General features: G+C 38.9%; 1 protein-coding gene across 1 annotated transcript in view; it reads right to left on the reverse strand.

Moving 5' to 3' along the window:
- Window positions 1–799: 799 nt before the first annotated feature.
- Window positions 800–25,864, reverse strand: part of GJA5 (gap junction protein alpha 5) — a 35,333-nt gene continuing 10,268 nt past the window's right edge. Inside the window, exon 2 of the mRNA XM_003769854.4 lies at window positions 800–3,720. Coding sequence (XP_003769902.1) covers window positions 2,610–3,686 — 1,077 coding nt within the window. The 5' untranslated portion in view covers window positions 3,687–3,720 and the 3' untranslated portion in view covers window positions 800–2,609. The remainder of the gene's footprint in view (window positions 3,721–25,864) is intronic.

Below are 25,864 nucleotides of genomic sequence, written 5' to 3' on the forward strand. Positions count from 1 at the left end.
TGGACTTTCTGATCTTTTAGAACAGAGGACAGAGATTGTTTTTTGCCTTTCTTTGTATCCCTAGGACTTAGCAGAGTGTCTGATATTTCGTAAACCCTTAAGAAATGATCCTAATCTACTCTCCTTCCATTATCTTCCTCCACTTCACTCCTCCTTAATCTAGACTTGCTACCTTTCTTTCTTGCCCCAGCACTCAGCACAATGGTTACCACATAGTAGGTGCTTCCTAATACTTGATGACTAATCTCTTCAACCCTCCAAAACGAGAAGAATTGAGGCTGATGACTTTGCACAATCTGCCTCACTTAAAGTCAACTCACATGTACCCTTATGATGTCATTGATTCTCTTCAAGAATGATGTACAACAACAATCAATCCTACCTCTAAGACTTTGCTCATGCCGTCCCCTCAACTGAAATGTTCTTCCCTCTTTTTTTCCACCTGCCTAATTGAAACCCCAACTTCATCTTTGAAGTTTGCTTCCTTGAAGCCTTTTTCAGTTGCTCTGTCCCATACTAAGGTCCTCTTCCTTGAACTCCCTTCAAAGGTAGAATTGATAAACCAGTTTAGCACTTTGTTGTTCTCAAATGATTCCATATTTATTTGAGTTCTCTCTTTCAATTTAGATCTCTGGGACCAGGAACACTTCTGATTACACCCAGGGTCTGACAGGATTTCTGAGCTCATAGTGGATGCTCACTAAGGACTTATCAGAAACAGAAGTCCAAATGCTTCTATCTCTTATCCTTTCATTTGGAGTCCATCATTGAAGAGACATACAAAGGAAAAGATGTCAGATTAACTTTTATTAAAACAAATACATAATTCAATGCCTTTCTCTTTGTTTAAAAAAATTCAAACAAGGAGAAACTTCACAGAGTTTTTAATTCAAGAATAAACAATTCATAAAACCAAAGACAGAGAAAAAATAGAAACTTCCCCAAATCAAAAGAGCATCAAGAGATAAGGAGGAACTGTGAACCAAAGAGTTGCATTTGAAGCCAGAAATAACCAGCTCTTTCTTTATGTGGTTAGGTTCATAAGCCTTGTCTTTTGACTCTACCTCACCCTGTGTGTCATATGTAGACCCAGTTTGGCTAAAAACATAGTGGGAGTGGTGGGTGGGGCTCACAGCTAGAAAGAGGAAGGCAGGAAAGCAGAGGATGCCTTTCCTCTTTGAATACCAGTGTCCAGTTTTGAAAATCCTCCTCCCTAGGGTGGTAGCTACCCCAAGGGATAACCCAAGCAGTCAAACCTGTGCAGTTCCAAAGGGAGTCTCTTCTATAGAACACACTGAGTTTAACAAGTAGGTGCTTTAGAAGAAAGAACAGAACTTCCATATCCCCACTCCTGCCAATCTTTCTTTTTGGTTCATAGCAATAATATTTGGATCTACCTCTGAGAAATATGATATCCCTTTGGAATTTTTTTCATAAAGATGTGTAGATACTAGTCATTTTACTTGGTGATCAGTACTCCAAGGAAGGATCATTGGTGGGGGAACTGTTGACATGACCTTTGCTTCTTGGGGATGATGGGACATAGGAAATGGTCCAGAGTAGGGAGAAGGAAGAACAGTTTCTAACAACTGATGGAGATGCAAAGGAAGTTGTAATATGAATGGTTTCAAAGATTCAAGTAAAGTCAATTTGTCCGGTAAACTAGTACAGGGGCAGGCACACTAGTAGAATGAACATATCCCAGCGTAGACAACATAACCAAGAGAACATTTCTTTCTGATATCACAAAATCAGGCATTGGTGTGAAGGCACTTGCAAAAATGAAGCTGTTGGCTAAGATTAAGGGTCCAAGAGCCCATTTTTAAATCAGGAAGAGGAAAGGGACATAGAAAGACAATGTGTGGGCTCCTAACCTCTACCCAAAGGAGCAGCCCTGTGGAGATAGCACCTTGGGAAATATGGTTGATCAAAGCTGCCCAGGTTCACGCCATTGGCTGATCTGTTTGGGCTACTCCTGGATCTCACAGACCAACCTCAGTGGGAACAAATAAAGCTGTAAAAACTAAAAAGACTCTGTGATTACAGGCATTTCGCCAAGACTTACCAAGGTGATACTTGTAAAGGTATGGTAAGCATGGGGATGAGGGGGACAGCCGAGGTTCTGATGGCTACTCTGGGCCCTCTTCCATGTTCTTGGCAAAGTGGGCAGTGTGTCCTTTGTATGGTGGCATAAATCAAAATCTTGGAACCTTGAATGATTTTGCAAAGTGTCCTATCCCAAATCCCTCCTTCTCCCCAATCTGCCCCACTTCAGCCTCTTGAAATGTCCTTACTGTGTACCTTCAGTATGTGTGAAAGTGAGGAGAGAGCTCTTACTATGGCATCCCACAGGCACTACAGGTGCCATGCCCAGCTTTTCCTCTTTCTTCCTGTTGCCCCATTTCTGGATAAAGGAGGGAGGTTATTATGAGCAGCGCTCTCTCAAAAATAAAAAATAAAAATTAAAAAACCCAAACCCACCATGGCAGCAAGGAGAGGAAACCGAGGGCCCCCTACCTAATACTTAGGCTCAACATGGACATAACATCCCTACTCCCAGGTCTGCCCCACCACAACCCCACGTGCCCCTTGGACCATCCTGAGCACGGTCACACTGAGAGGTCATCTGACCTAGCCTTGCTACTCGCCTTGCTCAGACGACGCTTGTCAGTGTGGTAACTATGAGGGAGACGGTGGGCATTGGGAACCCCATTAGCCATCTCAGGCCCCTCCGCATATTGCATGTGCAGAAAAGCCCTGCCTGCGGCCTCCTCCCGGCCCTGGACTTGCTCCGTTGCCAAGTTGTCAGTATTCTGCCGGGAGGCAAGGTTATTGCTGAAATGGCTGCCGTAGAACTTCTGATTGGGGCTGCCCTCTACACACTCATTAAAGTCTGGGGGTGGTGTGCAGTTCTGGACCCCTCCTGCCGGAGGCGGAGGAAGGCTGGCCTCCACCCTGGCGGGGCAAGGCTGGGCGAAGTGACGCTTGGCTTTCTTCCAGCCCAGATGGTAGAGTTCCACCAGACTGAGGCAGAGAGACAGGCCCCCCACAGCCAGCATGAAGACGATGAAAACGTTCTTCTCGGTGGGCCGAGACACATAGCAGTTAACGGGGTGTGGGCAGGGTTTCCTGCGGCAGACGTGTAGGGTCTCCAGGAAGATCCCATAGAGGAAGTACTGGCCCACAATGAAAGCCACCTCCATGGCGGTCCGGATGAGGATGCTGCAGACGTAGGTGTTGAGCAGCGTGCCCTGAAGGATGATCTTTCCATCCAGCTCTTCCCTGCAGGAAAGCTCAGCTTTCTCTGTCTGGTACGCATAGGTGTCTGCGCCTTTGGACTCCTTGCTCTTCTCCGCCTCCTTCAGCTTCCGCTTCTCCTCCATGCGGACTGTATGCATTGCATGGCCCATGTACAGCAGCGACGGGGTGGAAACAAAGATGATCTGGAGCACCCAGTATCGGATGTGGGAGATGGGGAAAGCTTGGTCATAGCAGACGTTCTCACAGCCGGGCTGTAACGTGTCACACTGGAAGTCGGCTTGCTCGTCCCCCCAGGAGGACTCGGCCGCCGTGCCCAGCACTAGCATGCGGAAGATGAAGAGCACGGTCAGCCAGACTTTGCCAATAACCGTAGAATGTTTGTGGACTTCTTCCAGGAACTCCCCGAGGAAGCTCCAGTCACCCATCTCTTCTCAGCGCCAAGCAAGAGCACCGCCACCTCTGCAGATAAGAAAGGAAGAGGAAGAGATTCTATTGAGAGCCAGGAGACTACACAAAAACCCTGAGTGAGTCATAATGATTAAAACTCAAAATTGCCACTTATTTATCATTAAAATTGCATATATTTCAATCATCAATAGCACTAAAGACCCATTCCCATGCTTCATTGCAGAATGGAGGTGATAGGGAATTGGCAAGGGTTATGACAACTATGGGCAAGCTGGAAAGACTGCAAGCTGGAAAGAGTTCAAGTTCCAGCCTAGTGACAGATGTCCTATTTCTCATTTGAGAATCAGGCAGTTAGCTAAGTTCAGAGAGACTTGTTTCCACAAGCTTGGGTAGAAACTGATGTCATTTCTGAGACCTATGAAGGTGTAGACCAGTCAAGATTTGCCTCTCTGGAAAGTGTACTCTCACCAAGGAAATCATGGGTCCTTGAAGGAAGATGGTAAAAAACGTCAAGAGTTTGGGCATCTAGGGAGTGCTTTGCTGGTAGGGAAGATGTTAGTGGGACCTATGGGTTGGGTGAATAAGATAGTCAGATTCTAGGAAGATATTTAGCAATAATATTTATTTTTTAATTAAAGCTTTTTGTTTATAAAACATATGCATGGGTAATTTTTCAACACTGAGCGTTGCAAAACTTTGTTCCAAATTTTCCCCTCCTCTCCACCCCCTCCCCCAGATGGCAGGTCGTCCAATACATGTTGAATATGTTAAAATATATGTTAAATAGCAATAATATTTAGATGGCACTTTTAGGTTTAGTAATATACATACACATGTATGTGCATGTGCATATGTGTGTATATTTAAATGCATATATATATATATATACACATCATTTACCTCATAGGATTGTTATATAAAGATATATCCCTATATGCATACCTATTTGCATCTAAAACCACAATTTATGTGTGCAGAATATATATATACATCATGCAGAAGCACTATAAATACATATCATATATAGACATATATGCATATTATATGGGTATGCATATAGATACAGATTAAGCAAGAGATATCTCTTTTGAACTATCACAGCAATGCTGTGAGGCGAATGCCATTATTATCCTTGTTTTACAAATGAGGAAACTGAGGCTGACAAAGTTGAAATGACTTTAGGGTTTGAGGCAGTATTTGAATTCAGGTCTTTTTGACTCCTCATATCCAGCAGTCTATCAACTACATCATCCAGTAGCTCCTAAAGCATTAAGAGTTTTGGATGCAGATGGTAAATGAAAGAAAAGAACAATGTCCCAGTGTTGCAGGGAAAGGCAGTTGTCCTTTTCTCTGCGGAGGTATCGAAAATGGTGGAATATGGCCTTGGGAATGGTGCTGTTGATTTGGTGGTTGAGAGAGTAGCTTAGAAGTGGTCACTGAGGAAATTTTTTAACTGTTGCTGTCCCATCAAAAGTGTGACCTGGTTTTATGTTAGAAAACACCAAAGAGGAAGAATAGAGTATTGGAAGTAAGTTCAGAGTGTAGTTAGTCAGTTAGTCAACAAACATTTATTGTTTATTATATTGCAGGTCCTGTGTCGTGAGTGCAGGTGGTTTCTATATTTGAAACTAATATGAAAGTCAGTGATTGAATGAATGGTCAGTAAAGCAAGTGTAGAAAATCTTGTTATATACTGGGTCTTGATGTAGGAAAAGAGACAGGGTTGTGATTTGGAACTGTGTTCCTCTCCCCACTCATTCCTCCACTCCCTCACTCCCCAATACATTCACATGCAACATATACCAGCCCAGAGCAGATCCTGCTGGGATAATCAGATTCTGTCCTGTATCATGGAATCTGAATTGGAAATTTCAAAACTCTGTAAAATTTGTTTCCACAAATATCAAGAGCAACGCTGTGTACAGAACACTATATTAGGCATGGAATTACACAAAACTCAAACTTTGTTTTAACCACATACAATTTGGCAGGTTAGGTGGACAGTGTTTGAGATGCTCCCCAACAAAAAGAATGAAGTAATAAACAGACTCCAGTGCTGGAAAGACAGCTGAGAGAGCCATGGGTCTGTGCCTCTTGGCTCCACCTGAAGGCTTACTAGCAGCAAACCAAGAGTGACTGTGAAGGATGTGGGAAACACAATTATTTGGAGTACCTGAAAGCTGCCTGTTCCTTTGGATCTGAATCCATGGTATTAGATACCTTGGCGATCATCAGGTTCTATTTGCTAATTTTGACATATGGGGAAATAGAGACTCTGAGTACAGGGCTTGCTCAAGGCTTCCCCACAGGAAGATAAGGACTGAACAGGCAAGCTTCCACACCACCAAGGGTACAAGATGCTAAGCCAATTTTTCAAACTTCTCTGAACCTGTACCTGTTAAATACATTCCCAGAATGCTTCGATGGCCCAACCTCTCTAAATCTATAATGGCTGGTTTCAGGCAGCATTAGCACCAAAATATTTATGACATGGACATATATATGTATGCATAAACACAGATATATATGTCCATGTCATATATATATATATATATATATATATATTCATCTATATAGATATAGACATACATACACACACACACACATATATATGGTTACACATACACATGTACATATATAACATGTCAGAATGGAGAATGATTATTTCCAATTTTTCCTGCTTTTTACTTTGTATATAATTGTTTGCCTATTCCTGCCTTATATTCTGAGATCCTTTTGATCAAGGACTATCTCTTACTTTTCTTTGTATTCCCAGCACCTAGTACAATGCCTGACACATAGTTGTTGCTCAGTTGTTTTTCAGTCATGTCCAATTTTTTGTGACCCCATTTGGGGTTTTCTTGGCAAAAATACTGAATTCATTTGCCATATCCTTCTCCACTTCATTTTACAAGTGAGGAAACTGAGGCAAACAGACTTAAATAACTTGTCCAGGACGACACAGCTAGTTAGTGTCTGAGGCCAAATTTGAATTCGGGAAGATTAATTTTCCTGCCTCCAAGCCTGGCATTCTATGCCCCCAGTCCATTAGTAGGATCTAAAATGGTTATTGACTAATTGTTCTTACTTCCTCTCACATGCTAAGTAAGCTGAATTAATTCCTATTCATATTTTCTGTATCATTTCCTCTATTCCAAAATCATGAGGGAGTTTTTCTTTGGAAAAACACATAACCAGGGACCTTTGGTTTAACATTTACTTGCCTTTGCAAGTGATAACATTGACTTTCCCATTATTTAAGTGACCATAGAAAGTGGTTTCACCAGATCATCCTTATTACAGGAAGCCTCTTCCTTCCCCTCCCCACCCCCAAACTGGAGATATTTTGGACACTAGGTACAGGAGCATAATGTTTGCTCAGTCTGAAGAAATAAAAACTGCTATCAGGAGGCCTGGATTCATTTCTTGGCTTTGCTATTAATATGTCCCATGCCTTGGGAATATCTTCCTTCACTGCCTTCTTCAATTTCCCCAGGTAAAGATAGAACCAATAATATTGGGTCATCCCTCAAATACTTATATGCATTTCTAATTCTCAAAGTGCTTTGAAATTCTTTCTGAATTCCTGTGAGGCAGCATATTATTAACAGGAGTTCCTCACTTTAAGTAAACCAAATATCTGCCCATATGGATTTATATAAAAGATAAATTAAGGGGTGCTTTGCTTAATAAAATCCTACTGCACAAATATGAAACAGCTTTTATCATTGCAAATGTTTTCATCTCTCTGGTCCCAGGAGATCCTCACAACTCTGAGTTAGAAAGTGGAGTTTACGCCAACTTACAAATGCAAGAAGTTCACAAAATCAGTGATTTATCCAAGAGTCACAAAACTAGTTGGAGGTACCATTTGTTTATTGTCCCCCCTTCTTTCTTGCACCTTCCCCACACCATCCCCACATACTATTTGAATCTTTATTCATTGTTTATGCCACTGATTCATGTCTGCCTTCCTCTTTTCCATTCCTCACCCAGAACCCTTTTCAGAGGAAGTCTACTTTATAAGAGTTCCTAATAAGATTCATTAAACTATCCAACTCCATGGTATTTTTTTTATTGTTGTTGTTGGTGGTGGTTTTTGCCTTGGAAGAAAAGAAAAGCAAAAAACATTTATTAAGTACCTACTATGTACCAGTCACTGTGCTAAGTATTTGCCAAATATCTCACTTGATTTATACCAAAGCTTCTTAAACTGTGGGTCACAATGTGGGTGCTTTGTTATCAATAAATGTATGGTTTCTATAGCTATTTTCTATACCTATATACGTGGGGTAAATAAACATTTCTCTGGTGAAAATGGGTCACAAGTGGGAAAAAGTTTAAGAAGCCCTGATGTATACAAACACTAGAAAGTAGGTACTTGGTCATCCAGTGCTATCCAAAGGGTCTGGAATCAGGAAGACTTGATTTTTAAATCCAGTGACTTTTTAAATCCAGGATCATATAGCTAATAATTTGGAAAATGCTTTCCAAAAAGCACTCCTGAGTGCACTCTGAGGCTCTGAGGCTTCCTTTGAACTCAGGTCCTCCAGACTTTTGAGACCTTCTAAGGAAGCAGAAGGTAACTTGGATCTTTAGTTAAATTAATGTAGGAATATCTTGCTTTGGAATATTCCGTTTTTAATGCAAAAGGATAGATCCTCATAATTTGATCTTAAAGAAGTGTCTAGAGGATTGAGTGGCTACATGACTTGCTAATGTTTACATTGACAGATTGGTCATGGAGAGGACTTGATGTCAAAGTCCATTTTCTGTATCCTATGCCTCTTAGATACATTTATAGAATAGGTTTCAGCTTATGAATCGTCCTCTAGGAGTTTATTGGTTAAAGGAAAGTGAAATAAACTGACTCCATTTGCCATGCTAAGGATGGGAAAAAATGAATTGATTTGTCATGGGTCATACATTCAGTTAGTAAGAGAACTCAGAAAAGAAAATTTATACCCACACACACACACACACATACACACACACATACACACACACACATGCACACACACACACACACACACACACACACAAAAATATATATATATATATATATATATATATATATGTTGCCAGGACACTGGATTTAAAATTGGAAAGAAATTACTTTCTTTGTCAGAGACTCACAGAGTGAGAACTGGAAGAGACCTTAAGAATCATCTGGTCTGACCTCTTCCTATTACTCCTCATGAGTAAACTGAGGTCTAGAAATATTAAATGGTTTGTCCAGTGTCATAAAAACTAAAGGAAAAACAGAGCCAGGATTGAAACCCTAGTTTGGACTTCCAATTTCTTTTCCCTATACCCCACTCCTTTCTTAAGCTTGCTGAGCAAATCTGTCATTAGGGAGAATTTCAAAGCCATTATACTCCACTGGGGACAAAAAGAGGATGGCTCACTCACTATCAGACCCCAGTTCAGGAAAATCACTTCCAAAGCTGATTGACTTAACTGCTTTCTGTTCAATAGGCAGCAGTCCATTATTTTTAAAGCACTCTGGGCAGTTGAGCTAAAAGCTGGGATAAGAATCATTCAGCCGGAAGCAGCCGCCTATACCCACTGATTTTTTTTCAACCTGTTATAATTATCTAAAAATGCCAGATCGGCTCTACCTTGGAAGTGGCCTTTTTGGCATTATATCCAGGTAAAGTGGCTTCAGATTTCACTACTGACCTCAGCTCCAGTTACTGGATGTGCTGATAGTTCCAGTTCAATCATTTTTCTTCAGTTGTAAAGATCTATTGTTCACCAACAGCTGGGAGGTGACTATGGCAGAAAGTGGAGTGTGAATGACTCCAGCATTTGAAAAATAAGATCATATGGCTTAATTATATAATAATAATTTGAAATCCTAGAGACCTAATTGGTCTTTCTGCTTCACATTTCTGCCCTCTCTGTTTGCCAAAATGATAAAGTTTCATAAAGTGACATAAAATCATAAAGTGTAATCAGGTGACTCCCTTACTCAATAAACTCCTCTGGCTCCCTATTACTTCTCATATTAAACATCTGTTTGGTACTTAAAGTCATTCATGATCTCACTACAACCTACCTTTCCTCACTTGTTACACATTATTCCTCTTTACAAACACTATGGTCCAACCAAGTTTATTTTCTTTTCTCTTCCCATGGACTCTTATCTCCTGGACCTGTGCCTTTCCACAGGCTCCAACCCTCCAATTTACTCTTTCCTTACCTTCATCATTTTGAATCTCAAATCTCCTTTAAGCTCAAATCCCATTTTCTATATAAAATCTTTCCTGATTTCTTGAGTTGTTAATGAATCCATCCCAACATTGATTTGCATTTTTTGAATCTTATTCTAATGGGGTAGAAATGAAGGGCAGAGAGGCTGATAAATGAGGTTCTGGTCCTGGGAGGCTGCACACAAGAATGATGCTTGCTATCAACCATTGCAAAGCACTTTCCAAATATTATATCATGTGTACTTCTGACAACTACCATGGGAGATAGGTGCTAATATTATTCCCAGTTTACAGTAGGAAACTGAGGCAGAGAGAGGTTAAATGACCTGCCCAGAATCACACTGATGATAAATGATGAAATCCGGATTCAAACACAGGTCTTCCTGACTCAGGTACAATGTTCTATCCATTGTGACATCCAGGTCATACTAATGACAACAACAATAATAACTAACATGTAAATAATGCTTACTATGAGCCAGGTACCATGCTAAGTGCTTTGTAAGTATTATTTCATTTGATGCCACAATAACCTTGGGAAGTAAGTACTTATATTATTCCCATTTTATAGAAAACAGAGGCAGGGTTAAGTGACTTAGTCGGGGTCACATAGCTATTAAGTGTCTGAAGCTGGATTTGAACTTGGGTCCAGTGAACCGAACACAGGTCTTTCTGATTCAGGTCCAATGCCCTATCCATTGTGGCATCCAGGTAATAATGATAACAATGACAGCTAATCTTTATGTAGTGCTTAATATGTGCCAGGTACCATGCTAAGTACTTTATAAGCATTATCTCATTTGATGCTCACAACAGTCCTGGGAAATAAGTACTATTATTATCCCCATTTTATAGTTGAGAAAATAAAGACTGGGTTAAGTGATTTGCTTATGGTCACATAGCTAGTAAGTATCTGAACTCAGGTCTCCCTGCCTCCAGGTCCAACTTATCCACTGTGACACTGATGTACCTTTTTATTAAAAACAATAACTACAACCACATTCCTTCTTACCTGTGGGTCTTGGGCCATGACCTAAGACATAAACATGGTATAATTAGAAGGACATTGGTAGCCAGGATCGAACTGGGTTCCAACTTTGTCCCAGATGCTCACGAGCTGTGCGACAATAGGCAAATCGCTTCACCACTCTGGATCTGGGTTTCCTAAGTTGGAGACTAGGGATAATAAGACCTTTCAAATTCATACAGACTGCATTGGGCTGCTGCTGCACATTCAAAGAGCGCGTGGGAAACTTTAAGGGGTAGACAGACATCAATCCACTGTCATTAGCGGGATCCTACCTGTCCAGCTCACTTCCCCATGGAGTGATGCTTTGCTTTTTAAAAAATATCATTCAGCTACCTCCTGACCTGCCCCCAGCTCTTCCATCCCAGAGCTCATTTGGGGGCCTAGACTCCAGACACTCCTGTGGACCTTCTTGCTTTCAGACAGTGGTCAACTAATTAACGTCTCCAACTTAGTGGTGGATAATGACTTAAAATATATCTCTCCTGGGGTTATTTGCATTTTAATAAGGGCTTCTTGAATAATAACAATAATGCTAATAGCTCGGCACTTTTAAAAATGATTTCCTGAGAGCAGACCTGTGAGATCAACAGTGCAAATGTTATTATTCCCATTTTTACTTCCCCAGTCATTATCATCCCTGACTGATAGGCATCTCTCCCTGGATGTGCCATGGGCATCTCAAACTTGCCATGTCCAAAATGGCACTTCCTCCATATGTCCCCAAGCCCATTCTCCGTCTAAACTTCTTATTTCTCTTGTGGATACCAATATCCTTCAATTGACCCACAGTCTTAATCTTGGGGTTTTTCACTGGATTTTCCTTCTCTTTGGACCCTCCAGGGAAAGGAAGGACAACGAAGTTGGAGCCAGGAAGGACCTTAGGGATCACAGTATCTAACTCTCTCAACTATGAGGATTCAGGAAAGTTATTTGATTAACCCAATATCACAATTTGTAAAGGATCTGATATGAGATTCCAACCCAGGTCTTCAAAGTCCAGGGGGACTTGAGGGAACCTATTAAGATTTAGAAAGTGCTTCCCCAAAACAGCTTCATAAAACTGATAACCCAACTATTATTAGCTCCATTGTATGTATAAGGAAACTCAGTCTGAGAGGTTATGACTGGGAGACTGACTGATCACACAACTGAGTGTTGGAATTGGCATTTGAACCCAGATGTCCTGACCCCAAAGATCAACTAGATGGCACAGGGGGATAAATCACCCGGAGGACCTGGAGTCCAGGAAGACTCATCTTCCTGAGTTCAAATCTGGTCTCAGATATGTACTAGCTGTATGACCCTGGGCAAGTCACTTAACTCTGTTTGCCTTGGTTTCCCCAATTGTCAAATGGGCCGGAGAAGAAAAATGGCAAATTACTCTAGTTATTGAAAATGACTAAAAGGCACTTGGTTTTTCTAATATTATCTGGTATTATACATCTTTAGTGATGGAATTTCAGCACCTTGATGGGGTGGGGAACCAACTGGGTAAGGTATCTAGCTCACTCATATCACTCTCTGTGGCTCTCCCCTGCCCAGTTTCTCTGTAGATTTGTAGCCACCAATGGCTGCCTGGTTCTCACTCTCACTCTTAACAAGTGGGGTACAAAAACAGGCAAGCAAGACAATCCCTACCTTCAGAGAGCTTTCATTCTACTATTTAAAAAAATAATATGTTAAGAGTAGCTCAAAGAGGATTTAGGGAAGACAAAGGGTGATGGGAAAATCACAAAAGAAGATGTCTGGAGAGAATTCATGCTTGAGTGGGGTGAAACATGACTGGACCATTTTCTAAAGGTGCTGGAGATGGAATCATCAATGAAGAAAGGAAAGTTCAGGGAAGCAATAAGATTGATGAAGGAGAAGGAGAAGGGTTTCAGAAGGAATCCAGGACTGAGTGAAGTGAAAGTGACATGGCTGGGAAAGGGAGAATTCCTTGGAGCATTTCAGCATCACGTACTCTTCTGGCCCAAATTTCCTTTGCAGTTACTATTCCAGGGCTATCTTCAAGCCAGTGTTGATGGTGGTCCCACTTGATGCTTTGATATATTCTTAGCTGCACTTGAGAGCTAGGGTGAGAGTAGGTGGGAAAGGTCATGAAATTTCTCCCTGTCAGCTGTTGCAAGGTTTTGTCCTGCTTAACCTGCTGTAAAGAATATATGGATTTCAAAAACCAAAAGAAAATGTTCCCTTGTAGCTATAAGTCCTATTTTGTCAGCACCCTGTTGGCTTCCCAGTCCACAGGCAATAGCTAAAGCTCCTGAGAAAGTGGGGATGAGAAAGACCAGTTCTGGGAGCCCAACAGAAAGCCAAGGGGCTGTTAATCTGTGATGGGTTTGGCTTTCCTGCTAAAGGAACAAAGGCTGCATCTGCAGGCCTTGTGCCCTGGAAGTGGCAGGGACTGGAAGAATTCCCAGATAAAAATTCTCCTGGCAAGTTCATCAACTAAAAGACAGAGCTCCCTGGGGAAGATGGGAAACAGCATTTAGGAGAATTGTGAGAGATGAAAAATCTGTCCTTGGAGGGAGTGTGTTGCTGATAGCTTTCACCCTGCATCTGAATATATGGGGAACTACAAGGGATGAGCCCAAATGATACTCTTCTGGGAAAAATAGAGTGAATGATAGCAGACATCCTCCTAGACAGCGATCAAAGAAATGGATGAAGGAATGTCAGAGACTTGTATTCAAGTACTGTCCCTGACACATTCCTCCCATATGTCTCTGGGGGAATCATTTATCTTGTCAATGGCATCCTCTTGATCTGACTTAAGGGGCAGCACAGTAAAGACAGCCTACTACAGGGCAACTAAATGGTAGTATTGACCCTAGAGTCAGGAAGCCTCATTTTCCTGAATTCAGATCTGGCTTCAGTCACTTATTAGCTATGTGACCCTAGGCAAGTCACTTAACTCCATTTGCCTCAGTTGCCTCATCTGTCAAATGAGCTGGAGAAGGAAATGACTCTGTTGTCTCTGCCAGTGTATCTTTGCTCAAGAAAACCCCAAACGGGGTTGTGAAGCATCAAACACCATTGAACAGCAACTTCTTGATGAAATTTAAAAACAATGGACCTGAGTTTGAGTTCAAATTATTTGCTAAGTGTGTGACTTTTAAAAAATAGCTTCATTTTCTGAGCCACAATTGTTGCAAAGAATTAAATAAGGAATTAGAGTGAAAGAAGACCAGATTTGAGAAAAATCTGAGCTTGAAAACTGACCTTGCTATTTACTACTCATGTGATCCTGGGCAAGAAATCTGTCTGAATCTCAGTGTTCTTTTTTGTAAAATTAAAGAGGTTGAATTAGATGAGTCTTACAGTTCCTTCTGGGTCTATTATCCCGATATGCATGAGAAGTGTTTTGTGACCATACAGTATATAAATTTAGCCTGTTATTAGTTTTATTATCATTATTAGAAGAGTGCAGAGAAGGCTTCCATGCATTCATTACTTAAAATTTCAATTTTATTATTTCAGCTTTATTACTTAGGTTTAAGGCAATATCCTTCCACGGTTTAATGGAAAACTCACTGGACCAAGAGTCAGGTGACCATGTTTCTTGATTCAGTTAGGCCCTAACTAGCTTGTGTCTTATTGAACAAGTAACTTGATGCCCCCTGGACCACTGATTTCTCAACTCTAAAGTAAGAAGGGCTAAGACTAGAATCCCAACAGATCCCTTCCAGGGTTAACAATGGATCATTCTATGTTTTCTTTTGTCTGGACCTTCAATTTCATTGATAATGGAAATGTCTCACTAGAAGTTTAATGGTTGTCAGGGGCTCAGAGTTATAACTGATATGTGTCAGAGACTAGACTCGAATCCAACTCTAAAGCCAGCTCTCTGTTGACTAAACCTTAGATCCAGGACAGAATAATTTTTCTCAAAAGGCAAATTTCCCTAAGAAGTGGTGACACAACATACTATTTTCAGTTAATAACCTCAAAGTACAGGGGAATGAACACTGAACTTGAAATCCAAAGACCAGAATTCAATTACAAACTCTTCTACTTATGTGTTATCTAATTCTGACCAAGCCACTCTCCAAGCTTCAGTTTCTTTATTCATAACATTTTTACTAGTTCTTGGAACAATCTCTGCAAGGCTACTTCCCCAACTTCTCACTCTAATTGTTGGTTTAGTTCCCTGAAAGATGATTATTGATCCTTCTTAAGAATTGATGGAGTTTCTTGTCTTGAAAATCACAAGCCCCCACTGGTGTGCTTCCCATTAATTTTCAGTCACATTTAATTAACAGTTAGAAAGGGTACTGACTGAGCAAGCATAGCATGGACAATTGTTATAGAAAAAGTCCTCTCAAAAATGGGGGTGTACAGAGAGAGGACTATGGGAACTGAATGTGGACCACAACATAGCATTTTTACTCTTTCTGATATTGTCTGCTTGCATTTTTGTTTTCCTTCTTGGATTTTTTTCTTTCTAGATCTGATTTTTCTTGTGAAGCAAGATAACTATATAAATATGTATACATATATTGGATTTAACATATACTTTAACATATTTAACATGTATGGGTCTACCTGCCATCTAGGGGAGGAGGTGGGGGGAAGGAGGGGAAAATTTGGAACAGAAGGTTTTGCAAGGGTCAATATTGAAAGATTGAAAGATATATATATATATATATATAGTCAATAAAAAGTTATAATAAAAAATAGGGGTGTACTCTCTCCTTTTCACATTTAAAGTCTTCGAGGAGAATGAGCTCATAAGTACAGTAAAATCATAGTGAGGCATAAGTATAAGAAATCTGAGTGATAAAGGGATCATTTATACGTCTTGGTTACTTGAAATACTTTTCTCCCTTAATCTACTCCAAGACTTTCATTTTATAAAAGAAGAAAGGATTGAATGAAGGAAGGGAGGAAACAAGAAAAGAAGGAAAAAAATAAAGAAGGAAACAAGGAAGGAAGGAGGGAAGGAAGAAAATATTGATTTATTAAGTACCTACTAAGTGTTATATAAATTACCTCATTTTACCCTCATGATAACTCTGGTAGATATTATTATCCCTATTTTACAATTGAGGAAACTGAGATAAACAGAGGCAAATAACTTGTCCAGAGTCATACATGTGGTAAAATATCTGAAGCCAGATTTGAATTCAGTTCTTCCTGACTTAGAAGCAGCTAAGTGAATAGAGTCCTGAAGTTAAGAATTCTCATCTTCCTGAATTTAAATCCAACCTCGGACACTTATAGCTATGTGACACTTAATCCTGTTTGCCTCAGTTTCCTAATCTGTAAAATGACGTGAAGAAATAAATGGCAAACTACTTCAGTGTCTTTGCCAAGAAAACCCCAAATAGAGTCACAAAGAGTTGTACAGAACTGAAATGAGTGGACAATAACTTCCTCTCTCCAGGCCCAGCTATCCACGGCACACCAATTTCCAAAAACTGATGCTTAAACACCTGCTTTGCCTAAGGTTAGAAGTATGGTAAATAACAGAACTGAGATTTGAGCTCAAATTTTCAAAATAATGCTTTTTTTCTCTGTATCACACAGTGCCTTGGACATAATAGGAATTAATACGTGTTTTCATATCAATCTGAAAGAAAATCTCTACTTCCCTGCCTTAAGGCTCTGTTCCAAGAGCATGGTGGTAAATATCCAACAATCACCTCTCCTTAAAAAAAAAAAAAGAAAGAAAGAAAGAAAGAAAATATACAAATGACTTTCAAGTTTAGTCAGCATTACCATTTTGAGGAAAATGAGGATTGCTTTCTTAAGTCTAGAAAATCAACAAAACATTAAATAAGCCCTCATTTGTAGCATTTGCCAACTTCCAAGGTATAAATAAATGTTCGCACTGAAAATTGAACAATGACTCTAGAGAACCTGGCTCTAGCACATCCCTGAGCCTATGCTGTTTGACACTTTTATAAAGGAATTAAAGTATTAATAACAGTTTTTTTTGTTTTTTGTTTTATTAAACAGCACAAAACTGGAAGGGATTGTTTACACAAAGTTCTTGAAGACAACCTAGAGAACAGCCAAATCAAATAAAATACAATTTTGAAGGGATAAAAGTAAAGAACCATACTTTGGCTAAAAAAACCCAAAACCCAACTACGTAATAGACATAAAATCAGGAAATATTCTTGTGAAAAATCTCTGAGGGTTTTAAAAGTCAGGCACTGACTGAGTTTGACTTATTGTATAATTGATGTTTTAGTGAATTATGAGGAACTATAATTATTCACAAAAGAAAGAAAGAAAATGAAAATCTAGTTTCTGTTTAGAAATTATGTGCTTATTTAAATTTTCATTTAAATATTTTAAATACTTTCAAACCAAAAAAAAAGTGCTCCCCTTCCCATCACTTTATATCTATTTTGCTTCTGCTTATCTGTGCATATATTTCCCCTCATTTGAATGTCAACTGTTTTACTAGTGTCAACTCCAGTGCCCAGCACAGTGCCTGACAATGTTTGCTGATTGGCTGACCAGTCATAACTCCTATTTTATCTGCCAGGATATTCTTGGTATGACAATTCTCTCCACTGATGCAGATGCAGAAACTTAAAAACTTACTAGAGTTACTAGAGAATTAATTAACAAGTTATATGATTTATCTGTGGCCCCACATCAGTATGTGGTAGAAGTAAAACTTCTCTCTAAAATCCCATTTGGTCCTCTATCACCTATGCCAGTCTGCTTTTCAGGAAGGGCAGGGGAATTCTTTATCAAGTGACTTTTCAGAAGCCTTCATATACAGAGATAACAACATGATCCTCACAACAAAGTTGAGGAGTAATATTATCCCTATTTTATAGATGAAAAAAACCGAGGCCCAAAGAGGTTAAATGACTTCTAAAATTTCACTGCTTGTAATGCTAGAACAATGACTTAAATCCAGTTCTTTCAAACACCAAATCCTGCGCTGTGTCATTCCTACTATGACAGTAAGGATGAAACATAGCAGTGGACACAGTTGATACATTCATTTATTTCATTTATTTAACAAATGTTTATTATTTGAGTGCCTCTTAAGTATATAGAATTTTGGAGGCTATAAGGATGGATAAAATTCCTTTCTACCCTTAGAAAATTCATAGTCTAGTTGAGAGGGGGAGAAGGAGGGAAGAAAGGAGAGAAGAAAGAAGGCAGGAAGAAAGAAGGAAGGAATGAGGAAGAAAGAGAGAGAGAGAGAGAGAGAGAGAGAGAGAGAGAGAGAGAGAGGAGGGAGGGAGGGAAAGAAGGAGGGAGAGAGAGAAAGAGGAAAGGAGGGAGGGAGGGAGGGAGAGAGAGAGAAAAGAAAGAGAGAAAAATGAAGGAAGGAAGGAGTAAAGGAGGGAAGAATAAAGAAAGAAAAAAAGAAGGAAAAGAAAGGAAAAAGAAAAAGAATAAAGGAGGAAGGGGAAAAGGGAGAAAGAGAAAAAGAGAGAGATAATTTGAAGAAAGAAAGAGAGAGAATTTGCTAAATGAGTTAGGCAAACAGTCTGTCTCCTTAATGTAGAGGTTACAATAGGTTATTAAACACAACTTTTCCCTTTCTAGGAGCAGTTAGCTTTCCCTTTCCTTAGCTGGTGAAGGGTCCTTCTCCTTAGCACTCCAAATGTGGAAAATTGTGGAGAGTTCACCAAAAAGGAAAAGTGAGTGAGAAGATAAGAAATTTAAATGGTCTGTCAACTCTTCTGCACCCACACATTCTTTAACACCTTCAGAGATAACATATCAAGGCTGCTGCACACATACACAGCTGTCAGCCTTGAGGGAGGAGGCTTTAGCAGAAAGACTGAGAGGAGAAAGAAGAGAAAGGAAGGAATAGAGTGAGACAGTAGGAAAAAAAGTGAGAATATGAAAGTGTGAAAAAGAGAAAAGAAACAAAAAAGTGAAAAGGAAGAAGAGAGAGGAAAAGAGACAAAATACAAGAGTGCAATCTCTTCATGGGGTACCTTGCATGCTCCTCTATAATATTGCCCTTTTCACAGGACATGGGCCACTGACACTCTAGGCTAGATTGCATAATCCAGTGGTAGTTTGGGATTCCCAAACAAAGACTATCATCATGGAGCTACGTTTCAGAGTCTCCTGGGGTACGAGGGTAACCCTGTTGTAAAGAGAATACAATCCTTCTAATTATTACTGTAGCACTGAACTTGTACAGTATTATGAAAAACAAAAGTGGTCATTTACAATGATGACATCATTAACTCTTCAACATAAAACATTTACTTAATAATAATGTAAAATCAACAATAATTGATATATCACTTACCTAACATAAGAAAATACAGGACTAATTAATCCATTGTGGTCAACCTATAAACCTGATGTACTCTCCCACCAATGCAATTGTCTATAGGAAAAAGTAGGCACCTATGTAGAGAAACCTAGCAGGGAATCACATGAGTGAGGATAATTCAGATGCTCAAGATAAGTTGTGATTCTAATCTTCAATCCTGGACCTTCCAGGATGTCTTCATAAACTATCTATATCAGACAAAGCTACTTGTCCAATAAATGTTCATTTTTTGTTCTATTATCATGACAAGCACTTCTCATAAACCAGAGAACTAAAATGCTCCATAGGTTGATCCTCTGGGCAATATAGACCAGATAAACCAACTCACTGGTTCTATATTATCCAGTTGGTTCTCAGTATCTTTTATCTGCAAAGCTGTTATTATTGTTGTTGTTGTTTGACTTTCATTCTTGAAGAGGACCATGATTCAGGGACGTGATGCCATGGCATACAAGTGAATTAGATTTACCTGAGGGAGGGCTGTGCAAGATCACCTGCCTCACTTTCTCTTCCAGAGCCATCTGGGTCCAATGACCAGATATAGATCAGGATGACTGGAGATGGCCCTGGATACGATGGCCTTTTAAAGCTAAGGTCTTCAACAGTCTCAGTTTGACTGAGAATATACCCATTCAGTGATTGAGGCTAGATAGCAATTGAGGCAAGTAAAATCCCTTGAGTTGGCTATCTGGGCAATGCAGATGAGCCCAGTTAGCTCTCCACCCTACCCAAATGTTGTTCATTGTCCACTGGGTTTCAAATATATTCAAGTCCTTGAAAAGCCTTTCCTTCTCCTCCCCCTTCTGCCTTCTGTTTCTCCCTATCAAATCAGAGAGCAGTAGATTTCAAGGAGCATCTCTAAAAGGCTTCATCTTATGTTTTCTAAATTGTTTCTTCCATCTTCTCTTCTGCTGGTTTTTCAACATATTCAAAGACATCAAATCAGATTCTCTTGATACTTAGTGACTTGCCTACTTTGTTAGTTATAAAAGAAACAATATTTGTTTAATTACAGCATAGATTTAAAATAATTATTTGATTTACTACTTTATCAGGTTTAACTTCTCAAACTCTAAAAACAGTTATAAGCAAATTAGCAGGACTACAATGTCCTGTAGTCTCAAGCATTTCTTTGTCTTCAAACATATCCTTTCAGTTCTCTTTTCAATCTTTCTAGCAATCTATTTAATAGATAAGTGCTAGGGTTTTCCCCACACTTAAATTATATTAATTTTTTTATAAATAAAAGTACTTTTTTATCCTTTTCCCATCCAAATTGTTTGTATATGAGTTAACAGTTTACATCTTTCACAAGTTGATTGATTTTTTTATGCAAAAGTCTATTTATGCAAAAACTTATTATCAAAGTCCATTCTCTGCCTCTAGTAGTCACCAGATATCTAATATATGAAGGGGAATAATACTTTATAAGAAGAAAGAGAGTGGGAAAAGGAAGTAATATTGGATAAAAAAAGAAAATCAAGGGAAGGAAAACTCTAATAAATACAATAACTAGCCAATGATGAAGCATGTTGCTTCCTGGCAGAGAGGTGATGGATTCAAATTGCAAAATAAGACAAGTACTTTTGAACATGATTAGTGCCAGAATATGTTTTGCTTAACTACTCCTATTTGTTATAAAGACTTTGTTTTTCTTTCCTTTTTAATTGTTCATTTAAAAAAAAAAGTTTCCCAATTACATTTTAATCTGGTTTGGTCTACACTCAGAAATGTTATGAGCATCATGTGGTCTGCAGGCCATATCTCTGCTCCACAGCATTCTTTTTTAGAAAGTACACATATATATAATGAAATTAAGGGATTGTGTCCTATAATTACTCTTTTTTTAAGACAGCAGAGGGGAGATTAAAAGAGAGATGATGGATTAATTGAAAGATTTTTTTTTAATTATCCGGAAGTCATCAGTCACTAATCTTCCATCCTCTACAAGTTTCTCAGTGTTCAGTCTGACATTTCTTATGAGTTCCTCAGAAAAAAAATAAAAAGAATTCCTGCTAAAGGATGTGATACTTGGCTTGGCTGCCAAGAAATCTTATTTCTAACTCACTTAAGATTTCAGAAATACTGCCTAGAATAAACGAGAAATATTTATGCAGTGGAATGTCTTAGAATTCCAGAAAGGAAGTTATTAAGGATGATTCTCCATCAGAAAAGAGGAAAGATGATTGAAGGAAAGCTGTGGGGGTAGGGAAGATTCTTGTTGGTCCTAAAAGCAGGAAATAAGAAAGACCTTTCATCTTTGATTCTCTGGCTTGCACCCAGATGCAGTCAAAAGGAGCCCCAAATTGCTACCATCTGACAGCTGTTCAAATGTGAAAAGGTTTAGAGACAGGTGTTGTTGATCATATTGCTCCTCTTCAGGAGGATTGTTCCTCAATCTTTGCTGAGATGCTAGACACACGTGGAAGTCTTTTGATTACAGTATTTCCTCTGTTGTTTGTGTCCTTATTACTTTTCACCTGAATTACTGCTTCCCTAATCCAGTCTCTCTCTTCTCCAGTATATTTTTGACAATATATTCCAAATGGATATTCCTAAAATGCAGATCTAATCATGTCACTCTCTTGCTCAAAAAGCTTCCATGGCTCCCCATTATCTTTAGAATAATGTTTAAATTTATTCTAGTATTTTAAGCTCTTCACAATTTGGCTCTAGTCCATCTTTCCATAATTACACAGGCCCTCACATATGTTGTGCCTCACCTAATTTAGTTTTCTTGCTGCTGTTTCTTGTTCATAATCTTCCGTCTTTTAAATCCATGCTTTGCATAAGTCACTTCTGCAGGTGACTGCCTTCTCTTCTCTGCATTTATATCCCTCCTACCACATGCCAGGTACTGTGCTTTACAAATATTATCTTGTTTAAGACTCACAATTTAGTGAGGTAGGTAATGTTATCATCCAAATTTTACAATTAAGGAATATAAGATAAACAAAGGTTAAACAAAGCTAGGAAATGTCTGAGGCAGGATTTCTATCCATTCTGCCCCCTAGCTGCCTCTTGGAACTCTTGACTCTCTTTAAGACTTCACTCAAGTATCAAGAAATCTTTTCTGAGAGCCTCATAATTAGTTCCATCTCCCTTGCCCCCATCAAAGTATATTTACCTTGCATATGTTCTGTATTTAATTATCTATGAATATGTAGTATCAAGCAGATTTTTGGTTCCTTGAGGACAGAAATTATTTTGCTTCTTTCTATGTATCTGCAAGGTTTAGCATATAGTGGGGAAGAGACTGGATCCGTGAATTCACTGAATTAGAGAATTCTGAAGTGAGAAAACTCCGGGAACAATGCAAATCAATACCTTTTATGCAATTTATAACCTTAATAAATTGGCTGGAACACAAAGTATTTAGGTGACTCGCTTAGAGTCACATAACCAGTGTGTGTCATAGGTAGCATCAGCCCCCTGTCTTCTGGGCTTCAGGAATAATTCTGTGCATTGCACCATGGCTGTTTCTACCCAGAGCATCATAGCCACTTAATAAATACTTTGATTGGTTGTTTGATGGTTGATTAGACACCATGCTAGGTGCTGAAAATCCAAAGACAAAAATGAAAATTTTGAGACCATTTTCTGACAGAATTCCTGAAACTCTGGAGGTAATCAACTTCTTATCTCTTCTTCCAGTAGCGTGATGATAAATCACAGTTTGATGATATCTAATCACAAATTGAAATTTGTTTGATTTTATGTTTTTAATTTATTATAAACAAATTCAGATTGCTTGTAGGACCCCTTTTTTGGAGAACTTATATCCTACTGGAGAAAATGAATATGTACAAAAATAAGTAGACATAAAATATATACTTGGTAGTTTTAGGCAGAGTTGAATAGTAGAGCACTAGCCTGGGCACATCAGGAAAAGCTTTAAACAAAATAAAACCCGTGTGGGGACTGCAAAGATACTTTTCTGGAATCCTCAAAATGAAGCTGGGGTAGGATGTGGGACAGATTTAGAGGAACTCTTCCCATGTACAATGAGTGTGAAGCTAGGAGTTATTTATTGAATTTCTTTGGTATTATTCCTTGGGGAGCTGACCCTGTACTTTGAATAGAGCCAGAAATAAGATACAGGTTTCTTATTTCCTAGTCCAGTGTTCCTCCATACATTAATCTGTGTTGGCCCTTTGTGTGGCCTGTACTTCCAAAGGAAACAATTTCAAGCCAGGATTAGTATGTACCCGATGCCTGAGTCACTCCTTCCATTCCATATACTACAATGCAATTTTTGGTAATCTCCTTCCCCCACCTCACCTCAAAATGGAGGACCAATCACAGCCCTCAATGATGTATCTGGCATTTTAAGTCTCAGAATTAATATATACAAACCAGCACCTCACACCTTGTAAGGTTACCCAAAGGAAGGTTCTCTAGTTGCTTCATGATAATTAATGTCTTTTTATTTAAAATCTGCTATTTGCCATAGGGGAGGATCTACAAGGTGTCTAGTATTGTATGAGTCCAATGGAGGAAACATTCGAAATGTAAGATATGTTCTTTTTCTTATAAGCTTTAAATAGAGTTTTCTGTTTTCCCAAGAAGATGATAAGTTCCTTAGAAAAAGGAGTTTTTATCTTTTTTATCTCCCAGTATTGGACGTGTATATAACTACCTCAATTATTGAATGAATGAATGAAAAGTCCCATATGTAAAAGTCCCATTAAAGCTTCTAGATAGTCATGGAGAGAATAATATTCTCCTTCTCTGGTTGAGAAGCAGCTTTATTTCCTGTTGTCATTTCCCCCAGGGCAAGACATGTCAGTTCTTAGATTTCCAGTTGAGAAAGGTTTAGATTTAGTATCTACAATCCATATGAATAGAAAAACACTCCTTATACTGGGATAGGGAGTAGTACTATGCTTGGTTTTGCCTATTCACATCAAGTAGTTTGGGAGCCCTTTTAATTTTGTTTAATTCTATAAGCATTCATTGCTTATTTTCTGAGACTATAAAGAAGACACAATTGCTCTTTGAAAAGAAATTTCGATCTAGTTGGAGAGATAGAATATAGATATGAATGAAACAATTATATAATAATATGAAATAATGTTAGCACAGCAAGAAAGGCAATACAGCTGAAAGATGGGGGATGGAGATCATATGTCAAGATTGGAAAGAAAGAACTTTAAGATCATCTAGTCAAACTACATTATTTTATATAGGAGGAAACTAAGTTCCAAAGATGTTTTTAAAAATGTCCAAGGTCATATCAGAAATAAGCAACACAGTTGGCATTCAAACTCAGGTTCTACAGCTGGAAGTCTACGACATATATTATTTCACACTGTCTTGAAAAATATATGAGTTTTTCTCCCATTTTAACAGAACTAGATCCTGATATTGAGAGTATAAGGAGAAGCCAACTTGTTGGGAGGTCACTCAACAGGTCAATAGTGGAACTGGTCTGAGGATCCAGTACTTAAGGTGCCTCCATGAAAATTCTGACAGTCCAAGAGGTAAAGAATCCATTAACTTTTCTTCTGCTTCAAAGAGCTATTCACTTGGCAGAATGGTTATCATTGAAGATCTCATCTAAGTTTGCCAAAATTAGATTATAAATCCACTTGATAATAACTACATCTAAATTTATATCCTGCCACAGGTTCTCAATGATATCTGGAAGATTTCTGGTTCTCCATAAAATTTATTATTCATGGGAATATTGACAATGACAGCAACGAACTAGGACGTTGTTGTGCCTACTAACTAAAAGGCAGGATTCTGTGTGGAAGGCAAGTTTACTGTGGATCTCCAAATAAGAGGATTCATTCATTCATTCAACAAACATTGATTGGGTATCTGTTATATGCCAAGGACTATGATAAGTGTTTGGAGCATAGAAAAACAAAAGTAAAAATGCCTCTGCCAATAGAAAGCTTATATTATAATGGAAGGAAACAACTTCATTCATAAAAACTAAATACAAAATAAATATTGAGTCGCTATAAAAATTTCATTTATTCATTATTCATCCATTCATCAAGTTGGGATTCTATGAGGCAGAGATGAGAAAAGAATACAGAAAGGGAGGGAATGCTGTGTTAAGGCATAGAGAAAAGAAATTTTCTGTCATGTCTAAGGACTAGCAAATGAGCCAATTGGGCCACAATATAGAGTTCATGAAAGAGAATAATGTGAAATAAGCCTGGACAAGTAGGCTTGAGACAGATGGTCAAGGGTACAGTTTGTATTGTACCCCCAATCTAGTCAAACTACTACATGGGAAGAGAGGCATAGGAATTTCATGAACTATGCTCTGACATAGTCATGAATGTGTGTTTTCAACAATATAAATGTGGTAGCTGTATGGAAGACTGATCCGAGTGTGAAGACACCTTAGGTGAGCAGACTAATTGGGAGGTTACTGAAATCATCCAAGCAAGAAATGATAACAGTCTTGAATTCTATTGGCAGTGGTGATGTGAGAGAACAGAACTGGACAGATACAAGATGTATTATGGGAGTAGAAGCTACAAGACTTGACACCTGATTAGGTAGGATCAGTCAGGGACAATGCAGAGTTAAGAATGGCTCCAAACCTGTAAATCTGAGTGACTGAAAGGATGATGGTGTTCTTGATAGAATTAGGAAAACTAGGAAGAAGGTAGGGATTGGGAAGGAGAGATGGTGAATTCTGTTTTGAATATTGAG

Source organism: Sarcophilus harrisii, chromosome 4 (genome assembly GCF_902635505.1).
Source record: "Sarcophilus harrisii chromosome 4, mSarHar1.11, whole genome shotgun sequence".
Classification (NCBI taxonomy): Eukaryota; Metazoa; Chordata; class Mammalia; order Dasyuromorphia; family Dasyuridae; genus Sarcophilus; species Sarcophilus harrisii.